At 51.9% G+C, this 20,774-nt stretch overlaps 1 protein-coding gene across 3 annotated transcripts in view; it reads right to left on the reverse strand.

Moving 5' to 3' along the window:
* Positions 1 to 14,966, reverse strand: part of SH3PXD2B (SH3 and PX domains 2B) — a 70,534-nt gene extending 55,568 nt beyond the window's left edge. Inside the window, exons 1-2 of one of the 3 annotated variants that reach the window (XM_068698247.1) lie at positions 14,699 to 14,966; positions 2,203 to 2,283 (exon numbers count right to left, since the gene is read on the reverse strand). In XM_068698247.1, coding sequence (XP_068554348.1) covers positions 2,203 to 2,283; positions 14,699 to 14,770 — 153 coding nt within the window. In that variant the 5' untranslated portion in view covers positions 14,771 to 14,966. The remainder of the gene's footprint in view (positions 1 to 2,202; positions 2,284 to 14,698) is intronic. The other 2 variants (XM_068698248.1, XM_068698249.1) reach the window with 2 other exon arrangements.
* Between the last annotated feature and the right edge of the window lie 5,808 nt (positions 14,967 to 20,774).

Raw genomic sequence — 20,774 nt, forward strand, 5'->3', positions numbered from 1 at the left:
CAGCAGCGTGAATAATTTCCAGCATGGAAAATTTCTGCCTAAAGAGCTAAAATTGGCATAGAATCATAAAACAGTCATATAATAAAGGCCTCCAGCAACTGCAACAGTCACTGCTACCAAGCCTACCTAGAGCATTTTTTTCCACTGTGCTAAGAGGATCTGTTTCACTCCTCTCCTTTCAATCCAATTTCCACTGTACTGCACCACAAGTTTAAAATAAGGACACCAGGAAGCATGTGCGATAACAGGGAAGGAAGGGAAAAACCACAATTTCATTCATTCTTTCAACAGAGCCAAAAAGGAGTGGTTATTATTTTTTTTTTTTCCTTCAAGAAAATGCTGAGGGGAGCAGGGAAGGGGGATGTGCTTGATTTGAACTTTCGCATCTGTACCACGATACTGTAAAGCAACCCTTCCTCCAGAGGTGCCCCAGCATTTTGCAGACTTGTGCTTGCAGCACAGCCAGATTGGGTGCCTGTCTCCGTGCAGCCTCTGGTGACGACGACTTCCATCTAGGAGCATGCAGAGCTGAAGCCAAGATGCAAGGGGAAGAAGAGAGGACGGACAGTCACAACATCCTTGTGTTTCTTTCCCCATGAGCAGCAAGGCAGGCCACACAACGACAAGGACACAGCCCTCTGCGGCTGGAGGGAGGCACTGCTTTGGCAGACACCCACCACCTTGTTTGCCCCTTTTGCAGCAAACGTCCTAAGCTTGGCTCCAACCTTGGAGCACCAGCGAAGAAGATGAGATGCTGCGGAGAAGGAAGAGCTGAGCTCCATTTCCTTCCAGCCCTGGCGGCAGCCCAACAGCTGTTCCCTGTTTATTTACTTTCATATTTCCTTGGTTACACAAGCAGCTGCTCACTGCTTAACCCCTGCCTGCTCCAGCAGGGCCCACGCTGCGCTGCCCACCTTGCCTTGCCCCGGCACGATGCTGCGGGTCAGGGGGAGGGCTGCTGAGGTCCTGAATGGAGCTGGGCTCCCAAAAGGGCTCAAAACACGGACATCCTCACGTGCAGGGCTCTACAGAAGGTGCCTTGTCGGGCAGGGCACATCTCGCCTGAACCCACCTGCACACCCACGCCAACAAAGGCTTTTCAAGTTGACCCGAAGCAAACTGACCAGCTGGACCTGCTAAAGCCATCTGGCTTCCCCCGGGCTTACTTTGCTATGCGGGCCCAGATGCGCTGTAATTTTAGTAGCCTATTTGTGTCGGGATGCATCCTCATTCCTGGGCAAGCACAGCACCCATTGAGACAAAGCATGAGGCTGCACACAGCTTCACACGAGCAGGGTGCTGGAGGGTGCCCAGCTCCTCTCCCCATCCCACATGCGGGCCAGGAGGGATGTGCCAGCGAGTTTTCTGGCAGGTCCATAGATCACTTCGTGCATTTTCCTTTCTCATCTGTACAGAGCCTGTTCCAGCAGCTCAGTTTGCGTTTTGGCTCATAAAGCTCAGCCAGACCCCTTGGCTCATCTCCACAGTACAAGGAGGGGGTGGAAAACACCCTTTGCCTGCTCGCCCAGAACACCGGCTCCGGTTTGCTGCAGCCCTGCCTGTCCCAATTGCCTTTCCAGCCTCCTCCCTCCATTCTTCCTTCATCTTCCTCCCAGCTGCCTCCTCCACCCCACACCAAGAGGTAATTGCTAAAGCAGTGCACCTCACTAGCTAATGGCAGCTCCTGATCACTTGCTCCCTGAAATGCCAACCTGCGGCACAGGGACCATGGGAACTGGTGCTTCTCAGAAGCACCCCATTTTGGTGTGCCAGCAGTTGGGAAAGGCATGGGATTAGCTCCACAGGAGTGGAATATGGGGCAAACTGTGACACACACACAATAAAAAACGATCCACCACCACCTGCACAAATTCCAGCTGTGGGAATTCAAACATACCTATGTCCCCCCTGTAGCCCAGGGAGTGAGAGATGAAACTAAGACTGGGACGTGCAGAAGCCCCAGGGTGTCCACGCTGCGTCATGAGAGGCACTGGAGCTACAAGTGCAGCTTTTGAGGATGCTTTGTTCTTGCTTTTTCAAGGATGTCCAGCACTGCACTTAAGTTTCCTCAAATCTAAACATTTTCTGGTACATTACAAAAGGAATGCTTGCCCCTAGCATAAAACATAAACCATTCTTTGCAATTTACCATGTCTTTCAATCCTCTGAAGTCCAAAACCTAAGAACTGGAGAAATGCTTACCTGCAGGTCAAAGAACTTGCTGTACCGTCGGTAGATGACTTCTGTGGACCCATTGGACCAGGTGACTTTGATAATGTACACCTGTAGGGAACAGAAGAAGAAATCAGATATGAGTGACAGAACAGCACAAACCAATGGCTGCTAAACAGCTGGGCATCAACCAGGGAGCTGCACTTCAAGCAGCACTTAAAGTAGTTTCAGCAATACTAGAAAATAAGCTTGAATTATTAAGCTCCATGCTACAACTTAGCTGTCTACAAAACGCTTACTCATAATCATGAATTGAGACAGCACCCTATCACTAACTACAGGTATACAACAAATGTGAAACGGTGCTTCTATGTAAATGTATAGTTAGCCTCTCCAGACAGACATGTGAGGAGTTAATAACAACGCCCTGGTGATCCCACCTATGGCTGCAGTGTTGTTTGAGCCCCTGATCTCAAACCTGCTATGCACTCCCCAAGGCCAGTCTGCACCCCAGAACAGGGCTTGCGAGGAGAACTCAAACCCTGTGCCATTCAAAACTCTGTCTGTTTTCCATAAGCAGCTTTGCTGTCACCTTAAGGTTTTGTTTTCTGAGGCTTGCTGAGGTGCAGGTTGCCCTCCTGTTACATAAAATGCTACACAACTAATCCTAGCATTTCTAGGTTATTCACAGATCATGTGGCCAGGCTTTTACTGCTGATGAATGAGAAGGGGAATAAAAAAAAAGGAAGAAAATACCCCAGCTTTATTATTCTTCCATGAAAGACAGCAAGCAAATAACAGAATTGGGAAATTACTTATTTAATGTCCTTGCTTGTTGTTCACAGAAACCAGAGATGACCCTTGATGAGATGCCAGCATAACTCTCAAGTGTTGCAAACCTCATCCTTCGCTAATTGATAGCAGATTGGGTAAGCAAAACGAGGATATGTATGTTAATTTTTCTTCTTACTATCATTTTCCACATATTTCCACCAGAAATTCCAGCATTAACCCACTGAGGCAGGAACAAACTATTCAGAAGACCAGGTGAACAGACCCGGTAGAGACTTCAGTCTCACACAATGAAGAGTGAAGGCCTTTAGGATGGTGACGTTCTGGTATTTAAAACCCAGTCCCTTAACAGTTTCACAACGTTTCCCACAGAGACACATTTTTCCAGATGCTGGAACAAGACCAACATCCCAGCCCAATATCCAAACTCAAATACCAGGAGACTTAGATGGCTAGCACAACAGCAAACTGTTTGAGCTAACCAAACCTACTTGAATACTGCACTAAAGCTCTAATTGAAAGGCCATTCTGCTTCCCAAAGGGCTGACGCAGCACAAGCTACCAAGGTGAGGGGACTCCTAAGGAGCCATAATCTCTTCCCACTGCAACCCCTTACAAACTATGATGGAAAAGGAGGCAGTGAGATGAAGCACGTGCTCACTGCTAAAATAAAGAAATTCAGCAGTTTCAAGCCAGCAGTTCAATGACCACTTGTCTTAAGCCAGATGCTCAGCTCAAACACAGCTGCTGCTGCTTTTCCTGCCTCACAGTGAGATGGCTGGGAACCACCACCACCACCTTCTCCCAGGCAAATTCAGAATCACCCAGCTTCACCTCCTGGGCCTTATTCAGCTAACCACAATCCTCTCCTTTCACTCACAAAATATTTTTTTTGAACTGAAGGACCTGCACTTTCTGTACCCTAACTCAAGGAAGACAGAGGACTCCTGCAGTACAGCATTTGCAACAGCTGTGAGTATCTGGATATACAATGATATGTTACAAGAGGTGCCCTGACAACACACTTAGTTACCACCAAACATGGCTTGACAAGTGTTTTCAAGTGGATCAGGCCAATACCTGTTTAAGTACATGCTCCTAGACCTCAACAGGTAAGAGACAACTTGGCTGACCTCAGTTTGCAACGAGAACAGGTTGAGTTGCATGACGTGGCCTCAAATTCCTGAGAGCATCTGTATAGGTACCACCACTTCGTTACACAAAGAAGTCACCCAGCCCAGCTGAACTCGAGGCTTGCACCTACTGCTTACACTTCATGGATCATACCATCAGCAAGCCAAGCGTTAACTTCATGCTAAGCGAGCATCCAAGCTGCCTTTACCCTCACCCCAGGACTTGCGGGCAGGCCAGCATGAGCTCATTTTGGTTGGAAGCTCAGCTGATATCCCAGCTTTCTTACCAGTCCGCAGCACTTCATGGGGTTATATCACTGCTGGCTGCCTGCCTAGAGAACGCCTTCCACTGGGGCAGAAGGAAGAGCCAACTTTTCTTCATTGTTTATTCCTATTCTGCCTTTATTTGGAGTCAACAGTTTATTAGACTGGGATTTTAATCAGGATGTGGATTTGCTCAAGCCAGAATGAATCCAACGCTCTGAAGGGTAATAAAGCCATGAGATTTGAGGGCACACTATGCTTTATTATACCCTTTGTAACTGAGGGAAGGAGACCTTCTCCCAGCTGATGAGCTCACTCCTGTATTGCTGGAAGGCAGATCTCCCTGGGGTCAGGATAATGGTTTCGTGCTCATCCCATTTAAATAGCCGACAGGTCTCTGGGGATATCTCCTCATCTATCTGTGAAAAAAACTGAAGAGATAGGAAACCCTGCAGAACAGGGAGATCCTCAACAGCCATAAAAATACTGTCTTCATGAAGCTGATTCCCTCTCTACTCGGGAGCATCCCTCATCCTTGACTCCACTGGCCCCATCCCACTAAGGTACTCTAGGCCAAAAATGCCACAGCTCTTTGATAATTCCCCCGAGGGATGAAAAAAGAGATGCCAGAAAGCAAAACTCAGGTGTTCATTAATTAACAAGGAAGCTGCAGATTTTGAAAGGGATAAATAGTACAGTTGGCCACTCTATGATGTTTTCACAGCCCCAACAAACTCAGTTTCGCCCTGGTAATCACAGGGACCGCACCAAGCAGCTTGCTCCTGCAGAGGCTGCTCCGAGGAGGGGCTTTATCCAAGCCTGGCTGTGTGGGTGAGGGCATGTGGAAACTTATTTCACGGGCTTTCTCCAGCTCCAAGCGAGCACTGCTGGAAGGGGGAAGCCACAGCCCAGGCCCCACAGCTCCTGGAGGGGTGGGGAGGGCCCAGCAGATGGCAGGGAGGCAGCAGGCGGCCGGGTCCAGGAGGGGGCTGCAGCCCCATCACGTGGGCCGGGCCCATGGCCAAAACCAACAGGCGAAGCTATCTAAATATTTACAGGCCTGCCCGGGCCAGCGGTGGTTTCTGCATGGTGGAGGGGATCTAGCTGACTCTGTGAAAACCGATGGCTGCCCTCCCTCTGGAAAGGAAACCTCACTCTCCTCACACTGAGGGCCCCCACCCCTTGCCCTGCTCCAAACCACGCTGCCACATGCCCATCACGTCAAACCAGGCTCGATGGCTGAGGGCACCCTAGGCCACAGTGAGCTTTGGGACAGGCAGTAATCACCAGGACTGAAACCTCTCCAGCTCAACTGCTGCCATAGGTCATGACAGCACAGCTGAAACTCACACCCCTGCTTCCGAAATTGCTGAAATGCAATTCACACTGTTTGTCCTGCTAGTGCACAGTACAGAGGAGGGGTACAAAGTTTTCGGTGTTACGTCCTGGAAAACCTGAGCATGAGGCCTTCCCCACAAGCCTGAGCTTCAGGGCAGGGGGAACACTCTACCAGGAGACGCCATCACAGGTGGCCACCACCAAAACAAGGGAACAAGGTCTCCCCCGTGCCTCCACGGGGCTCCCTGTGGGTGGTGTGGAGACCAGAGGCCACCAGGACACGTTAGAGGTGCAGGTGGGGCTTGTTCAGCGCTGGTGGGGAGGAACACTTCACAGTAATGCAAAGAACACCATGTGCTCCCGTCCCTTGGAGGGATGGAGTGGAACAAATCCTTCACAGAAAATGGAAACCAACAGATGCGGAAGGCTGAACTCTGACAGACGCAGCAGTGTTTTGGCTCCCTAGACTTCCTGCAAAGCTCTACATTACAAGCAATTGGCTGTATACCAACTGTTTAAAAATTACTGATCAAGGAGTTTACCATCAGGCCTCCAATCTTGCAAGATTCTCCTTGGTCATGTTCGAAACCAAGTACCCGAAACGGGAATATAAAGGTGGAAAATTTTAAAATAAAAATGTAGCTTTCCCAGTCCATCATCTTTATTCACCAGCTTGGTCCCTGCTGTCTCTCCTATGGCTTGGTGTGCCGTGCAGCCCTCCCGCTGCTCCAGCGTTCCTGGAGACACAGTTCAGAGGGAGACTGAGCCAGTGGAAAGTGGGACTGAAACCCTTCGTACTGGAACTGTCAGAAGTGACAGGTTGCTAAAAGCAATGCAAATGGCACCTGGCCAACCGTAACAGAGCTGTCAACAAAAGCTGCCAGTCAGCCATCGTGGCAGCAAGGGCTCTGGCAACCGCGGGGGAAACGTGCTGGCAGCTGGAGAATGCTTCCCTGGCTCCACGAGGGAGACCTGTGCTCCCCAGGGAGTGGGCTGGGACATCCCTCCAGGAAGGAGGGCCATAAGAGCCAGCATGGCAGGCACCAAGCGGAGCCCAGATGCTGGGCACAGCCTGGAGAGGCCATGCAAGAGAGCTCATGTGCAAACCCACAGCAGTCAGAGGCCCAATGGCTGGGAACTAGGAGAAAGGGGAGGAGAAACCACTGCAAATTATCTGAAAGGCAACCCAAAGATTTTTATTTTTTCTCCTTTTAAATAAATGGGGCAGCATGCCTGAGCCCTGGGAGCTGCCAGACCTAGCAGTGCTCTTCCTGAGACTGATAAGAGCCTCGGTGCTGCAGATAACAGCGGCTTCTGGTGACTTCCACAACAAAAAGTGGCTGAGGACTCTGAAGGCCTTCACAGGCCCTCAGTTTTACGCTTCTCCAGGAGGCATGTTGTCACATAAAATCATGGCTACAGAGCACGGATGGTTCAATGGGCTGACTTGAAGCAATGGGATTAAGAACAGATACAAAAAAATAAAAATAGTTCCCCATTCTTGAAACACAAGGCCATATGACCTTCGAGAATAATCACGTCTGGACTCCCTACGTAAACACAGTAAGGACACGCACAGAGCACAACCAGGAATCCGCCTGGACTGCTCGAATGTGGGGAAGAAGGCAGACCGCAGCTGCAGGAAAGCCCAGAGCTGCGGCTGCAGCCTCTCTCCTCCCACAGCTTCTCCAACGAGACTTGGAAAACATCCCGGCTGTGGGGGTACACGTACCGCTTCGGGGAGAGGGCAGGCGCTGTGAGCTCTCTGAGGGCACCCCAGTCCCCGAGGAGGCTGCAAGCCCACCCAACGCAGCTCAGCCCCATGCTGCCACATCAGCTTGAGCCCAAGGGCAGAGCACCCACACCCACACAGCACTGCCAGCCAAAATCCTTTCTGCAGGCCACCCCAGCACACTGCCGCAGGCTGGCTGGCAACAGCCCCCACTGAGCTCCCATGTCTCTGAAACAACCCCATGCCCACAGGGAAAGCAGGAGTGTGTGAGAAGGGGGAACACGACTGCAAGGGATTCTCCTCCTGCTCACGTGGCAGGAGAAAGCCCTCTCTGGCAGCAGGCAGGGTGTGAAGCTGGAGTCTCAGCCACCGAGGGATCTGGGGCAGCATCCTGCTGGCTCCCCTGCTTACTCCAAGGCTCTCCAGGTTCAATGCCAGCCAGATGTACACGAAGAGCAGCAGATGAGAAAGCACTGTTGCTGTCACCTACAAAGGCACTTCCACAGGGGTCCAAGAACACCCATCGCTGCCCACCCGTCACTGACAAGCATCAGTGTGTGTCCACAAAGGTTCAGCAGAGCTCCGAGGGCACAGTCAGACATAACAGCCTCCAGCAGACAGAGCTGTCTGCAGAGCTGTTTCAAATGGGTTTGAGCCTGTGTGGTCCTGGGCCCAGAGAGACTATGTACAATAAACCTCTCTGTGGAAAACTCCACAGATTTAAAGCATCTTTCGCCAGCAGAGGGGAAAAAGCATCAGTCTCTTTATTCCACATGCCCTCTCCCACACCCCGAGACACAGGGAAACAATGAAAGAGCCTGGGGAGCCGACAGCCCCAGCCGCGAGAAAGGAGCACCGAGAAATTCAAAGGGGCAGAGAAACCAAAGCAGCTGAGGGAACGAACCAAAACAGAGCAGGGTTTAATATAGAAAAGGGAGTGGGAAATTGTAAGAGGAAAAGAGAAAAAAAAAAAAAGAGGGAGGTGGCTGGAAACAAAGAAAGTTCTTGGCGGCGAGCTGCTGTGCTTGGCCCTTCTCCATCAGCCTTCTCTGCAGCAGGAGCGCAGGGCTGCCGAGGGGAGCAGGGGCTCTGGTGCTGCACGACACCGTAACTTGGAGCAAGAGGGACAACAAGCCCCAGCTCCATCCTCGGAGACCATGCCAGCCCTGCTCTGAGGACAGGAAAAGCCAGGAGAAGGGCCATGCTGTTTCAGATGGCACTCAGAATGCCACAGAGAAACAACAGATGTGGGACATTTCGGATGCTGCTGTCATTTCTCTAGTTTAGCAGAGGAAGGGGGAAGAAGCAGCAAGACAGATTGCAGGGAGGAGGTAACGGGGATGCAGGTGGCACGAGGACAGGAACATCCTCACCATCACATCAAATAACCAAAGCCCACGTGCCCAGGAGCTGCTCAACAACAAGACAACCACATCCCCCAGCTCTGACTCAACCCTTCCACTGTACCCTCCTTACAGCTCCCGTGAGCAACAGATCATCCTGTCCTGCTGTTGCAAAGCTGTGCACAAGTGTGTGGTCACGCAGGTCACAGGGATCCCAAGGACAAACCCACCAAGCCTTGCTCAACTACGGCGCAGGCTCCTCTCACCAAACATACACACCGGCTTGTTTGCCCTGACTCATGCTGAAGGTCAAACATATGGATGCTTCTGTTTCCTATTTCCCACTGCTACGTGAAAGGGCCGGAAAACAGCTATACCCTCCAAAGCAAAGCTGTGAGGGACCAAGGTCACCAGACCCCTGAGCAGGCAGCGCAATGGCCCTGACACTGAAGTTCACTGCTGGGACTGCATACAAGCACCAGTTTTCCAGTCTGCAGGCAGAGCCTCAGCAGAGGCTTGCCAGGCAGGATTTGGTCCTTCCACTGACCTGTGACATTCAAGATTTTCACCAGCATTAGGTAATGCAAATAGGGAAGAAAAACAAAGGAGAGTTTGCATTTGGTTGTTGGTTTCACCCACAAAGCCAAAAGTGCTCCCTGAAGCCTCAACTCTCTTGAGAAGTGGGAAGGACCAACAATCAGATCTCTAACACTGCACAACAGACACAAGGACGGATCCAAATTTCACCCCATCTACAGCTCCAGACACCTTGTCTTTGGCCTGCCACAAGCAGGAGAGCATCAGGCAGCTGACAGGAAAGAGGACAAGATGCAGCAGAACCGCAGGACACAGCAGCAAAACCATGCTGAGGATGCTAAGAGCCCTCAAACTCTCAGGGCCAAAGGCCAGATGCTCAGAAACTCTTTGCAGCAGCAGAGACTCCAGCATCGCGGCTTCAGCCTTGCTTTATATGGTCTAGTTTCACTTTTCCCCTCTTTAACTCCTCGATCAGTTAACAGCCTCTGGATGGATTTCACTCTATTCATTTTAACCTTCTGCTTCCTCTGTCTCAGTGCACCCAGCTCCTCCGGTTCCCCACAGGACATTCCAGCCATGCCGGGAGCACGGTCACCCTCCGCAAAGAGCATCACACTGGGGAAGAGTCATCCCCCAACGTCTTTTTTAAGCCAAACAACCGGTGTGATTCACAACAGAAAAAATAAAGCAGCTGTACGTGGTGACTTGGGGCCAGGTCTCCTCAGATCTCTGTTCCAATGGACCACGTCAGGACTGGGCAACTCTGACACAAGCCATGGGATAAGTTGTTCAGAAGGCATCTCCTGCTCTATACATATAAGGCACTGAGGAACGACTCGATCTGTAGATCAGCAGCCTTCTTTCTCTTGCCAGTGGAGCATTCTTCTCTGAATACTGAATAATCAATTCCAGATAAGCAATAGGGTTGGGCTGCGTGATGAATTAAACCACAAATAGTCTCATGACTATAAGGCACAGGAGCAGAGAAGACACCTAGTAACACTTTACAAACTCACAATTAAAAATAATACCACATTAATTTTTTGAATGTGGTTTTAATCAAACTTGTTTTAAAATACCTATAGACTCTATAACCTAGACACCGAATTCCAACACCCACAGTTAATTACTTTTACAAGGCAGCTGCAGATACAAATGAGGCAGTTAAATATGCGTGGATATCCACCTCGTTTAAAGTTTGCAATCTTGTTAACTGAGCTTGTAAAATAAATGTATGCTGTACACTTTGTTTAAATTTTCCTGTTTCAAAGTGATATTTGCGTGCATTGAGGCTGGGAAAGGAAGTCCCTGCAAGAGCATAGTCCAGATTTCCCAATAACCTAGAAAAAACATACAGCATGCTGCTCTTTTTTTTTCCCCTGTCAGACGTATGTATAATTTTGTTCTGTGCTGTTGAGCAAACATTTAAAACTATACGAGTTGTGGAAGTATTCTTAGCGGACAGGATCATAGGAATGAAGGTGCAATTCAATGGCATGGTTATTAACACACAGAACAAAACACACAAGCTGCAGCTGTATTACAAAGAAAGCTCTTAAAGAAAGCTCCTAAAGCTTCCTTAAGGGCAAGAAAACAACTAAGATCTACATTTAGTAAGCAAAAGCTGTATTTTTGAGTCTTCTAGTAGGAATAACAAACACAACGCTATAAAAAGATCCCGCATGAAGTCCTTTAAAGGAAAATTTAGTCTGTTTCAACTACGGTTTTGTTTTGGGTCTTTTCTGAATAAACACCCATTTATCAGAATTTGAGACTTGGCCAGACAATAGAAATGACAGTCTGCTACTCTGTCGCCCAGAATGATTATTTTTAAACTTTGCTTTTGGATTTTGTCTTTTCAAATGAATTTAATTTGCAATACTGGCCTGGAGCCCTCGCTGCCAGTGTCCCTGAGCACTAGACCTCTGGGACATGAGCTGTAATCACTTGAAATGTGATTGCAGGGGATGTGTCACCGCAGGGTGACCCTCACCCTCTGCCTGATGGGAGGGAGTCTTTCTTCGCTTCGATAATGGGCTCTGATGGTCCCAAGCTCAGTTGTTCTCCTGTCAGAGTCCGAGCAGCGCATCCAACAACACACACCTGCCAAAAAATCGTTTCTCCAACTGCCCTTTCCATAAAAATATTATTTTAATATATTAATAAAAAAGTTTAAATATAAAAATGGCACAATTTAAAGACTGGGGCTAGGAGGTCAGGAAGGAAGGTGCAACAACAATACACTGAGAAATGGTTTCACAGCTAGTAGAGCAAACTCGAGGCTGCCATCACTTGGAGCAAGAATCTAGGTTATCCTTCCCCTCTTGGCCCTTCTGCTTGTACAATCTGAGTTGGTTTGACAAGAACAGGAGGCAGACGTGTTGGCCTCACACCATGCCAACACTACAGCAGTAAAAACCTTCCAGGAGTACAAGGCTAGCAGCAAGACAGCAGCACTGCCTCTCTTCCACCGGGAAAATGCACAGATAGTATTTGACCAGCAAGGTGCAGCAGAACACTGGGCAGCATTAAATCCTGACACAGCACACATTAAAACTTGTATTTGGGTACCCCCACCCGTTGGCATGCATCTCGTGGGGTCCTTACTCTCGTGCAGGGCAGGGCCCTGCATCAGGGAGCGATGCTCCTGGCTCTGCCTCCGTCTGAGCAACCCCTGGCCTCTCCCAGCCAGAAAAGCAGCATCAGCCAGCTGGGAACGGGCCATGAAGGGTTAGGAAAGGATGGAAACACAGAGGCCCCGTGCAGCCTCTGTCCCTGGAAACTGTTACATGTGACATTTCTCGCAAGGCTGCGAAACTCAGAGGCGTTTGAGGGTGAAAGGCTGAGGCAGGGATGGAGGGTGAGCTGTGCTTATGAAGAACAGCACCAGGGAGAAATGTTCCTGCCCAGCACCGAAGTGGCATTTGATCACTTTTTGATAAGACAGGCAAATAGTTCAAAAGCACCCCCTCCCCCAGTTTAGGAAATGTGTCTCCTGCTTCAAATGAGAGCTTGCAAAAGCACAAGTTTTTGTCTCGGTTGCACAACGCTCTGTATCGATTACCGAGGCGATGGGTGAACCCCGCCAGCCCGAACAAGAGCTGGCCTCTTCCACCCCCACCCCACCGGAGGAATAAACAAGGACTTTGAAACACTGGTTTGCTATCACTTCTCTGGGAAACTGGAATTGCACGGTTTTCTGCTGTGGCCTCACGCAGCCGACACAACCGCACCTTTGTCCAGCACAAAAGAAAAGCCTCGCGGATGCAGAGCGGAGGCCAGAGCCCAGCGGCACAGGTCAGCCACGGGTCGGGCAGAGCAGAGGCAACGGGAGGAAGAGCCGCAGGGCTCCTCGCGAGCTGCTGCCTCCAGGGATGGCAGAGAGCACATTTATCTCGGAGAGCAGAAGCAAAGCAAAGGTTTAGTGCACACACTTTGTGGTTGACTTCGCTTTGCTGCTTGCCAACAGATACAGTCTAAAGTGAGATGACTCAGCCGGGATTTGCTGCCCCTCCTCTGCCTCTCTTTGCAGAGGAAGGGGAGGAAAAAAAAAAAAAAAGGGGGGGTTGATTCCATATAATTAACTGGCTTTGTGGATCTGCCTCGTTCCTATCGATCCCCTCTAGCAAGGCGGGTGCTCCGTTTACTCCAGCGCTGCCGTGGGGAGGCCGCTGCCCGCCCCTCCCCGAGCTCAGCCCGCCCTGGCTCACGCGGCCGAGTTTGGGTCCAAGACAAGTACAGGGAAAGGTTAGAGGCAGAAGACTCGAGCCGCCAGTTGAGAAGGGAGCGGGCAGCCAAGCAGCCGAGCTGCACAGCTGACTGTCATGAGCTCTGTGCAGATTCTTCTCCACCGTCTCCTCCGCACGCTCGGGATCCAGCCATGGGAGCTGCCACCCCGCTGCACCCACCCAGCGATACGTCTTCATAAACACTGCTGTCCCCATTTCTCAGCCCGATAGGATTATTTGTGCTATGCCCAGCTCCACCCGCCTCCCCGCTGCGGAGCTGTGTGGGGACCCCGGTGGGTGAGCAGGGATGGTACCCAAACGGGACGGTGCCCAGCCTGTGGGTTGCATTTCCCTGTAGCAGGGACTCGGATCTGGAGGGACAGCAGGAGCCCAAGGGCTGTGAGGTGCCCTCAGCCCCTGCAAAGCACAAAAAGGCCCAGAAGGGAAAAGGGAGGAGCAGCCCCAGGCAACCCCAGCATACCCGTTACGGGACCTGAGGGCGATGCAAGAGATCTGCCAAGACAAACACAAGCACACGTAACTCATCAAACCTCCTCACGTATGTGTTCCTCCGGACCTGCTGCACAGCCCAGCTAGGGTGAGTAAGTCTGGGGTGGACAGAGCAGGAAAAGGGCACATCTGGAGCTGGGGCCAGGTTCGGGCAGACACTGATAAAACTACTGACAAGGCAGGAGAGGAGGAAGAGGTGATAAGGGGTTGGGGTGGTGGCCACCACATCACAGAGCTCAGGCACTTCCCTGGGTGCAAGGAGAGGATATCGGCCCTGTTTACACTCTCCTCAATCCCGGAGACAGCCAGCTTGTTCTTTCGCTTTCCTCTGACTGTTGCTGACCGCCACAAGCCAGCTGGGGGGAACCCAAAACAAACCCCTGATCTGCACAGAGCTCAGGCTGCCTGGCTCTGCTGACATGAGGCACTCTGCGCGTCCTTGTAACCCAAATGCAACACGAACAGTGTGTCACTGGGTCACCCCGGTCTAAGCGAACGGGGCGGGGAGAACATTTTGGTCTTTGTTTTACAGTTGCTGCCAAGATTCACCCACAAGGTCTCCATGGATGCCTGGAAGCGCACCAAAGTGTAAATAACAACAACAACAAATAATAATAAAAAAAAAAAAAATCGAGAAAAAGACAGCCCCGCAGCTGTTGGGAAGATGCCCTGGAGTGTGCAGGAATGTGCTCCCCAGGACAGCGGGGCAGCAGGGGTGCAGCGGGCACGGAGCCACCTCGGTGGGGGACAGCGGCACCGTCCCAAGCACAGGAGGATGGAACCGGGGGGTCCTTCTGCGGGGACCCCACAGCCAACAGGTTCCTGACTCCCCATGCAAACGCTGCCCCTCACCAAGGCAGGGACACTTTCCGGGGGTGACTCCAGGGGCGCAGGCTGCCCCAGCACCCCTCCAGCCCCAGTGGCACCCCCTGGCACATCCCCACCCACATTCTCCCCCCACTTTGCCCGGGTGAGGAACGGGTCCCGGTACCGGGACAGCCCCAGCAGCGCTGCCCTCCTCCTCCTCCTTTTCTTCCTCCTCCTCCTCTTCCTCCCACCATCCCGGAGCTCCCCGGGGATCGGCAGCGCCCGCCCTTTGTTTGCCCAGGGCCGGGCCGGGTGCGCCCCGAGCCGTGCCGTGCCACTCACATAGTGCTTATTGGGGATGCGCCTCTTCTGCACGTCCAGCACCTTCACCTCCGCGATGCTCCTCCTGGGCATGCCTCTAGCCCCTCGCAGCCCGGCGCCAGGGGCCCGGCGGGGAGCGGTGGCGCTGGGGGAAGGCGCACACACAGGGGCGCACGCAGCCGGGACCGGAGCTCGCAGCCGTGCCGAGCCGAGCCGTGCCGAGCCGAGCCCAGCCACCCGCCCGCTGCCGGGGGCGGGAGGCGGCCCCGGCCCGCCCCGACCTATCCCAGCCGGCGGGGCGGCCCTACAAGCGCCCGCTTAAAGGGGCGAGAGTGGCCGCCCGCCCCACGCGTGTTTGTCCCCTCCACGCGTGGCCGGCGCGCTAAGGGCGCAGCTGGCACAGGGGGTACCCGGCCGGATTGTGCCTGGCAGCCCCACGCCGTTCTCTGCCCCCAAATCACGGAAAAAAAAAAAATAAATAAAGGAAAAAGCTGGCGTGGATGTGGCATGGGAGACGCATGGGGATGCGGTGGCATCGGCCGCTCTGGGCTTTTTGCCATAAGTCGCCAAGGGCAGCGACCTGCAGCTCAACAGCTCCCTGTGCCCAGTGCTGGGAAGCAGAAGCTGTGGCAGCCCACAAGTGGTGCTTTTCCAAATAACATGCGTGGAAAAAGCAGAGCGAGGCAGCACAAGTCCTCTGCGGCTGCCCTCTTGCTTTCCCCTTCTGCCCTTCTGAAAAACAGCATCCCGAGGTGATGCCAAAGCACAAGAGTCAGTCCAGCGCTGCTCAGGGGCAGCTCGGCTGTTTCTCCAGGAGGGCACGGCTTCTTGGGGCACAGCTTGCCTTATCTGCAACTATTTGCCTTTGTAGGAAGCTGTAGGGAGTAGAAGAGGGTCCAGGATGATTCCTCCTGCCTGACATGGGGGACCCGTGTGTGGGCTCCACACCCAGGGTTTGGTCCTTGACCCTGCTCTTGTCCCGTAACAACTGCCCCCAAGGCTTTGCTGACGTGGTTTCCAACAGCATCAACCCTAAGGCATTTGGGGAATAAATTGAGTAGAAAATAGAGGCTTTGTTGGCTGTGGGTATAATCGGGTCACCAGAACGGCCTTACCCAGGACTGCCTCTGTACCCTTTGAAGCTGGGAGCTGAGCCACCACACCCCACTTGTCCCCAGCAGCCCACTCCATCGGCCGTGCCCTTGGAGCAGTGGAGAGGACAAAGCAGTGACCTGGTGCTTCTCTGCACCAGCACCACCCTCGGCCTGCTTCTTCCCGGCAGCTTCTCAACACGTGGCATAACCACAGCTCTCTTCCCTGTTGGGCTTTTAATTACATTATAAAGTTACCCAAGACTCATGCTGGCAGGTCATTAGCTTTCATATGAATTTAATTTAATCATAAACAACTCATCTCACTCCTTGGCAGCTCCTTAAATGTGGCTCCTTTTTTTTTTTAATGCTGTTAACTTTGCTAACGCCACCATGGAGAATCAGGGAGGTGCAGGCAGGTTGCCAGGGATTTATCACCCCCCTTGCCCTCCCAAAGCTCTCGTTTTCATCTTCTTTCCCCTCAGCTGAGCACAAGACCTCTGTGCCCCTGTGGAGGAGGTGGTTGCAAAAAGGATTCTAGGCTATGTGAAGGGGAAACTACACCACTGGCACCTGCTGGCATGCCCGACTGCCACCATGGGGTACATGAGGATCAGTTGTACATTGCTCCCCTCCCTGAGTGCTATTTAAGATTTAAAGCCTGGGGGAAGCACTGGGGCAGACAAAAACGTGGCAGAACTGCAGCTTTCCAGCACTTGGGTGGTGTTCTACAGGCACAAGCAGCTAGAGTTGTACTGGGTTTAAAGCCCTGCTAGATGCAATAAATAATCCAAAAGATGACCAGAAAATCATTGCAAGCAGCTGTGTATAATGTCGGTAAGAGAAGAAACCAATAGTGAGGAAATGAGGAAGACTGGAGAAAGTGGGAGTAAGAGAGGAATTAAACAATTACTGGTCTTTGTGTGCTTTAAAGAGAAATGGAGCAGCTGGGGGCATTGCAGCTGAGCCGGGTGGAGGAGGATGTAACCTGAAGAGCTCAGGACTGAAAGGCTGGGCAAGGTGATCACCGGGAAACAGCAGGAGGTGAAAGGACATGAAAAAAAAAAAAAAAAAAAAAAGGCACAGAAACCTGCTAAACAATGCAATGGATGTTAAACTGCAAGGTGATGGGAATTGAGTGAGACAATTGAGTTACAAAGGCTACAGCTGCCGTCCCTCCTGCTTCAGGTGCAGGTTTGTTCTGTTTAGCAGTGACTGCTGGATGCTGGGCATCTGCAGAGAAGGTGCCTGGGCTGCTGGTCATCTGTATGCACAGCTGCTCTCATGCATTCTGGTAATTTGATTTTACAGAGTGCACAGGCTGACCCTACACTCCTCGTGCTCTGAAAACAACATAGCCAGGCTGATCGTTTTGCTGCCCAATCCAGCTGTACATTAACACAGAGTCATCTAGACACCTCGGACTCATGATCACGAACCTAGGGCCAGTCTGTGCGTGTCCAGGAATGTCAGTGAATGTAAATACCAGTATACAACCATGAAGCAAGTATAAAAACATGCAGCAAGTTCTCAGTCTCTGCTGCTTTCCTCATCAGGAAAAAGGCCAGTTAGCAAAAAATAGTAACGATTAACAAGAAAAAAAAAATATGGAAGGAGCAAATAGAGAACATGATAACAAGTATTCAAAGAGTGTTTTTACCTAGAGGTGTAGCATCCATGAAGATGCTAAACTGTGTTTCTTGCGAGATTGGTTTGGCCTAGTTTTAGGAGCAGGGACAGCTGCAGTGCAGAGGGACAGGGTAGGACTGCCACTGCCTGCTGTGCACCCATCACCCGTACCTGCACAGCATGCCAGAGTAAGGACCAGAAGCAGAAGCAGTGAGACCAAGCAGGGAAGTCTGTGAGATGGCTCCAAAAAGGAACCTCATCCCTGCTGGTGCTTCTGTAATACCATGCTGGCCACAAACCGGGGAGATGCCAGCCCCAGAATGTCATGTTAGTATGGAGGCAGGTGGTGGCTTTGGAAAGGTGGAAAATTGGGAAAATTCTGCCTATTTTTACAGGCACAATGCCTGTTCCCTCCTCTGCCCTCTGTGAGCCCATCCCCTGGCACTGCAGTGTGCTGACCATACTGCCAGGCACCTTCATCAGTGACCCCTTGTCTTTTAATCCTGGTCCTGCAGCCACTGGTGCGAACCCACAAGAGGGTGAAACATCACACAGTGCCCCTGGGAAGGAGACCTCGAGCTTGAAGTGGCTTTAAGCAGCCCACAGGGACACGGTCAGGCTTTGTCTGAGGAAGCTTTGCTTTCACCTCCCCTTTCTCAGGAGGCACACAAAACCTTCTGGCATCCCCTTGCTGATAAATCCAGTTCCCAAGATCCCCACGTGGAAACGTATGAGACTGAAAGCGAAAAGGAGAAGGTGTGAATGAGCTCTCCTGACATCTTGGTCCCACATGCTCCAGGGCCCAGACTCTGGTTTCCTGCCTTCACCCTCCCAACTCCTTTCTGGGCACTGCTCTGGGCTCAGTGACATGCTGCTGGTCTGTCGGGCCGTTCCTTTACATCTGGGGTAAATCACACGTATGAAATAGCCAGCTTGTTACGCACAGGAGGTTATTTTATCTGTTTCTTCCAGGGAAAACCCACTCCAGGCTTACAGACTCTGGCGGAGGGCCAAGGGACTGCACAAAATCAATCGGAAGCACTTAAGCATCAGCATTACTTCCCCAGGGTCATAATCTGCTTAGAGGGTGCTGAAGTGACTCCATCGCACCTGGACCCCAAGAACACAGACAACGTCTGCGGCTCCATCACTTCCGAGCACCCAGGAACAAGCAGAGGTTGGAGCCGACCACTGCTGATGCCGTCAACCAGCTCCTGTGTTTAATTAACAGGTCTGATGAGAGCTGTTGAGGAGACAGAGCGTGGCTTTGCATGCTGACCTGGTCACCTCCTGTGGGAGGCATGCCAGGAAGCCAGCTGGAGAGCCTTGGCCGGGTCCCTGCTGCTCCTCGGTCATTTATTAAGGCACTTGCGATGGCCGTGGAGTCCTGTGCTTGCCCCACACCTCTGGTGCGGTTGCAGGAGCAGCAGGGATGTGGCAGCAGCACATCCCACGCTGAGGTTATGTGCTACAAGGGTACAGGTGCAACTGGGGGGAGTTTAGGGATAAACGAGTTGTTTTCTGCTGCTGGGTCACAGCTGGGCTGTCCCCAGCGTCTGGCAGGTGTCAGAAATGGAGTGGAATGAGAAATGGTGCCCCACGATCACCCAGAGAAAACAGCACCTGCAGCCTTTCTGCTGCAGACAGTCCAATATTTCTGCTTGCTCTCTTAATTTAAGAACTGTGAGTGTTCTCCTAATCCTTCCTCACATACGGAACAAATTCATTCATCTTCCCCGAGCTCCCTGACAAAGACGAGTCCAAAACAGTGCTCTTAGCACAATACTTTACAGGGCAGGTCTTTGCAGTGGGAGCGCAGTGAGGCAGCGGTTACACACCGTATTGCCACGGCTGTCCTGCACCACTTCTCAGCCACCTCCAGCAGCGATTTCCCACTGCTTTGACCCCAATATTGCCACGTTCAGCTCTGTGCATGGATGACACCGAAGGCAGCCAGGCTGGTGGCAGTGCTCCCCTCCTGCACGGAGGTCTCACAGAAGGGAAGCAGAGCCCGTACAAGGGGACCTGATAAGCTTCCGAGGACAACTCTGGAGACAAAATGCTGAAACACCAAGGAAAAGCAGAGATGAAGGCAAAGGTGTGCCAGAACAAATGCTGATCTCTGCATCCAGGATTAAAGCTGTGCGAAGGGGCCAGCCGAGGCGGCCGTCTCAGCGTGCGTGCCACCTAGTGCCCGAGAGGGGAACGGTGGCCGGAGGTTAAACCTCGTCCCCAAACCTTGCCCCTAAACCTTGCCCCCTGCAGCAGGAAAATGTGTAAAGGCCCGTGGCATACCGGGGTGCAGGGGATTTGGGGACGGAGCTCTTGTCTCCAGCTGTGCTCCTGCAGCGAGGGATGCAGAGAGGATGCTGCAAGAGCAGGAGGGCAGCGGAGGCACAAACCCCAGCTCCGTGGCCCTCCCTGCATGCCCTGATTTTTTTTTTCCCCCTGAGAGCATCGCTGTCCCCATCACAGCAGCGAAAAGACCCTGGGCATCTGTGAGGATGTGACAGGACAGAGAAAGTAATGAGGAGAGCTGAGAACAGTACGGCTTGTGCAGCACCAAGTACTTCTCGGGGATGTCATCTATCTATTTTTTATAAAGAGATTTGTCACTTTCGCTCTGTTTTCAGTGTTCCACCAGGGCAGGTGGTAGTTAATGGTTATTTCTGGAATATACAGGACTTTCAGCGTATTCATAAATTAAGTATCCTCGCAGCTGAAGCTCCCCTCAGGCACTGCCAAGGCCGTGCAGATGAAGTTAAATACTCCCCTGAGCTCCTGGGGATACACTGGGGACAAAAATGACCAGTGTGCCCCAGGGGATGGTGCAGTCCTGGCACAGGTAAATGAAAGAGGTGGTTAATTATGTGTCCTCAGCTAGTTCTTCTCTTACTATTTCACAGAGTAAGGAGGCAGGCGCCTTGCTCTTGCCCAATTAACCCCCCCAGCCAGCTGGTTGGCACCAACAGCTCCCTCTGCCTTTCCCCACCTCCCCTTTGGACTCCCAGCCTGCACTTTTATGTAACCAAGGTGGACCCCAGTAGCAAGGTCACTTCCAGCATGGCAGAAGTTGGTAGGTTCTGGAGCAACTTTCCAAAAACAAGGGGAAACATCACAGCGAATGCACCAGCTCCTTTCAAAGCTGTTGTTGTACAGCGCATCCCTGCTTGGTGCAAGGTATCTACATGAAAGAAATAACTAAACCTGCAGGTAAAAATCTCCAAGCAGCAAACAAAGACCACAAAAGCCCTGGGCCTGGTTACAGAAGTGGTGGGAGCTTTTCTGAGCAGCCTGGGGGAGCAAGGAGAGGTGTCCCCCCTGCACTGGCAGGGAAAGGCGAGGTTTGCATCTCGGTCTCATGACACGGCCCCAGA

Source organism: Anas acuta, chromosome 14 (assembly GCF_963932015.1).
Source record: "Anas acuta chromosome 14, bAnaAcu1.1, whole genome shotgun sequence".
Taxonomy (NCBI): Eukaryota; Metazoa; Chordata; class Aves; order Anseriformes; family Anatidae; genus Anas; species Anas acuta.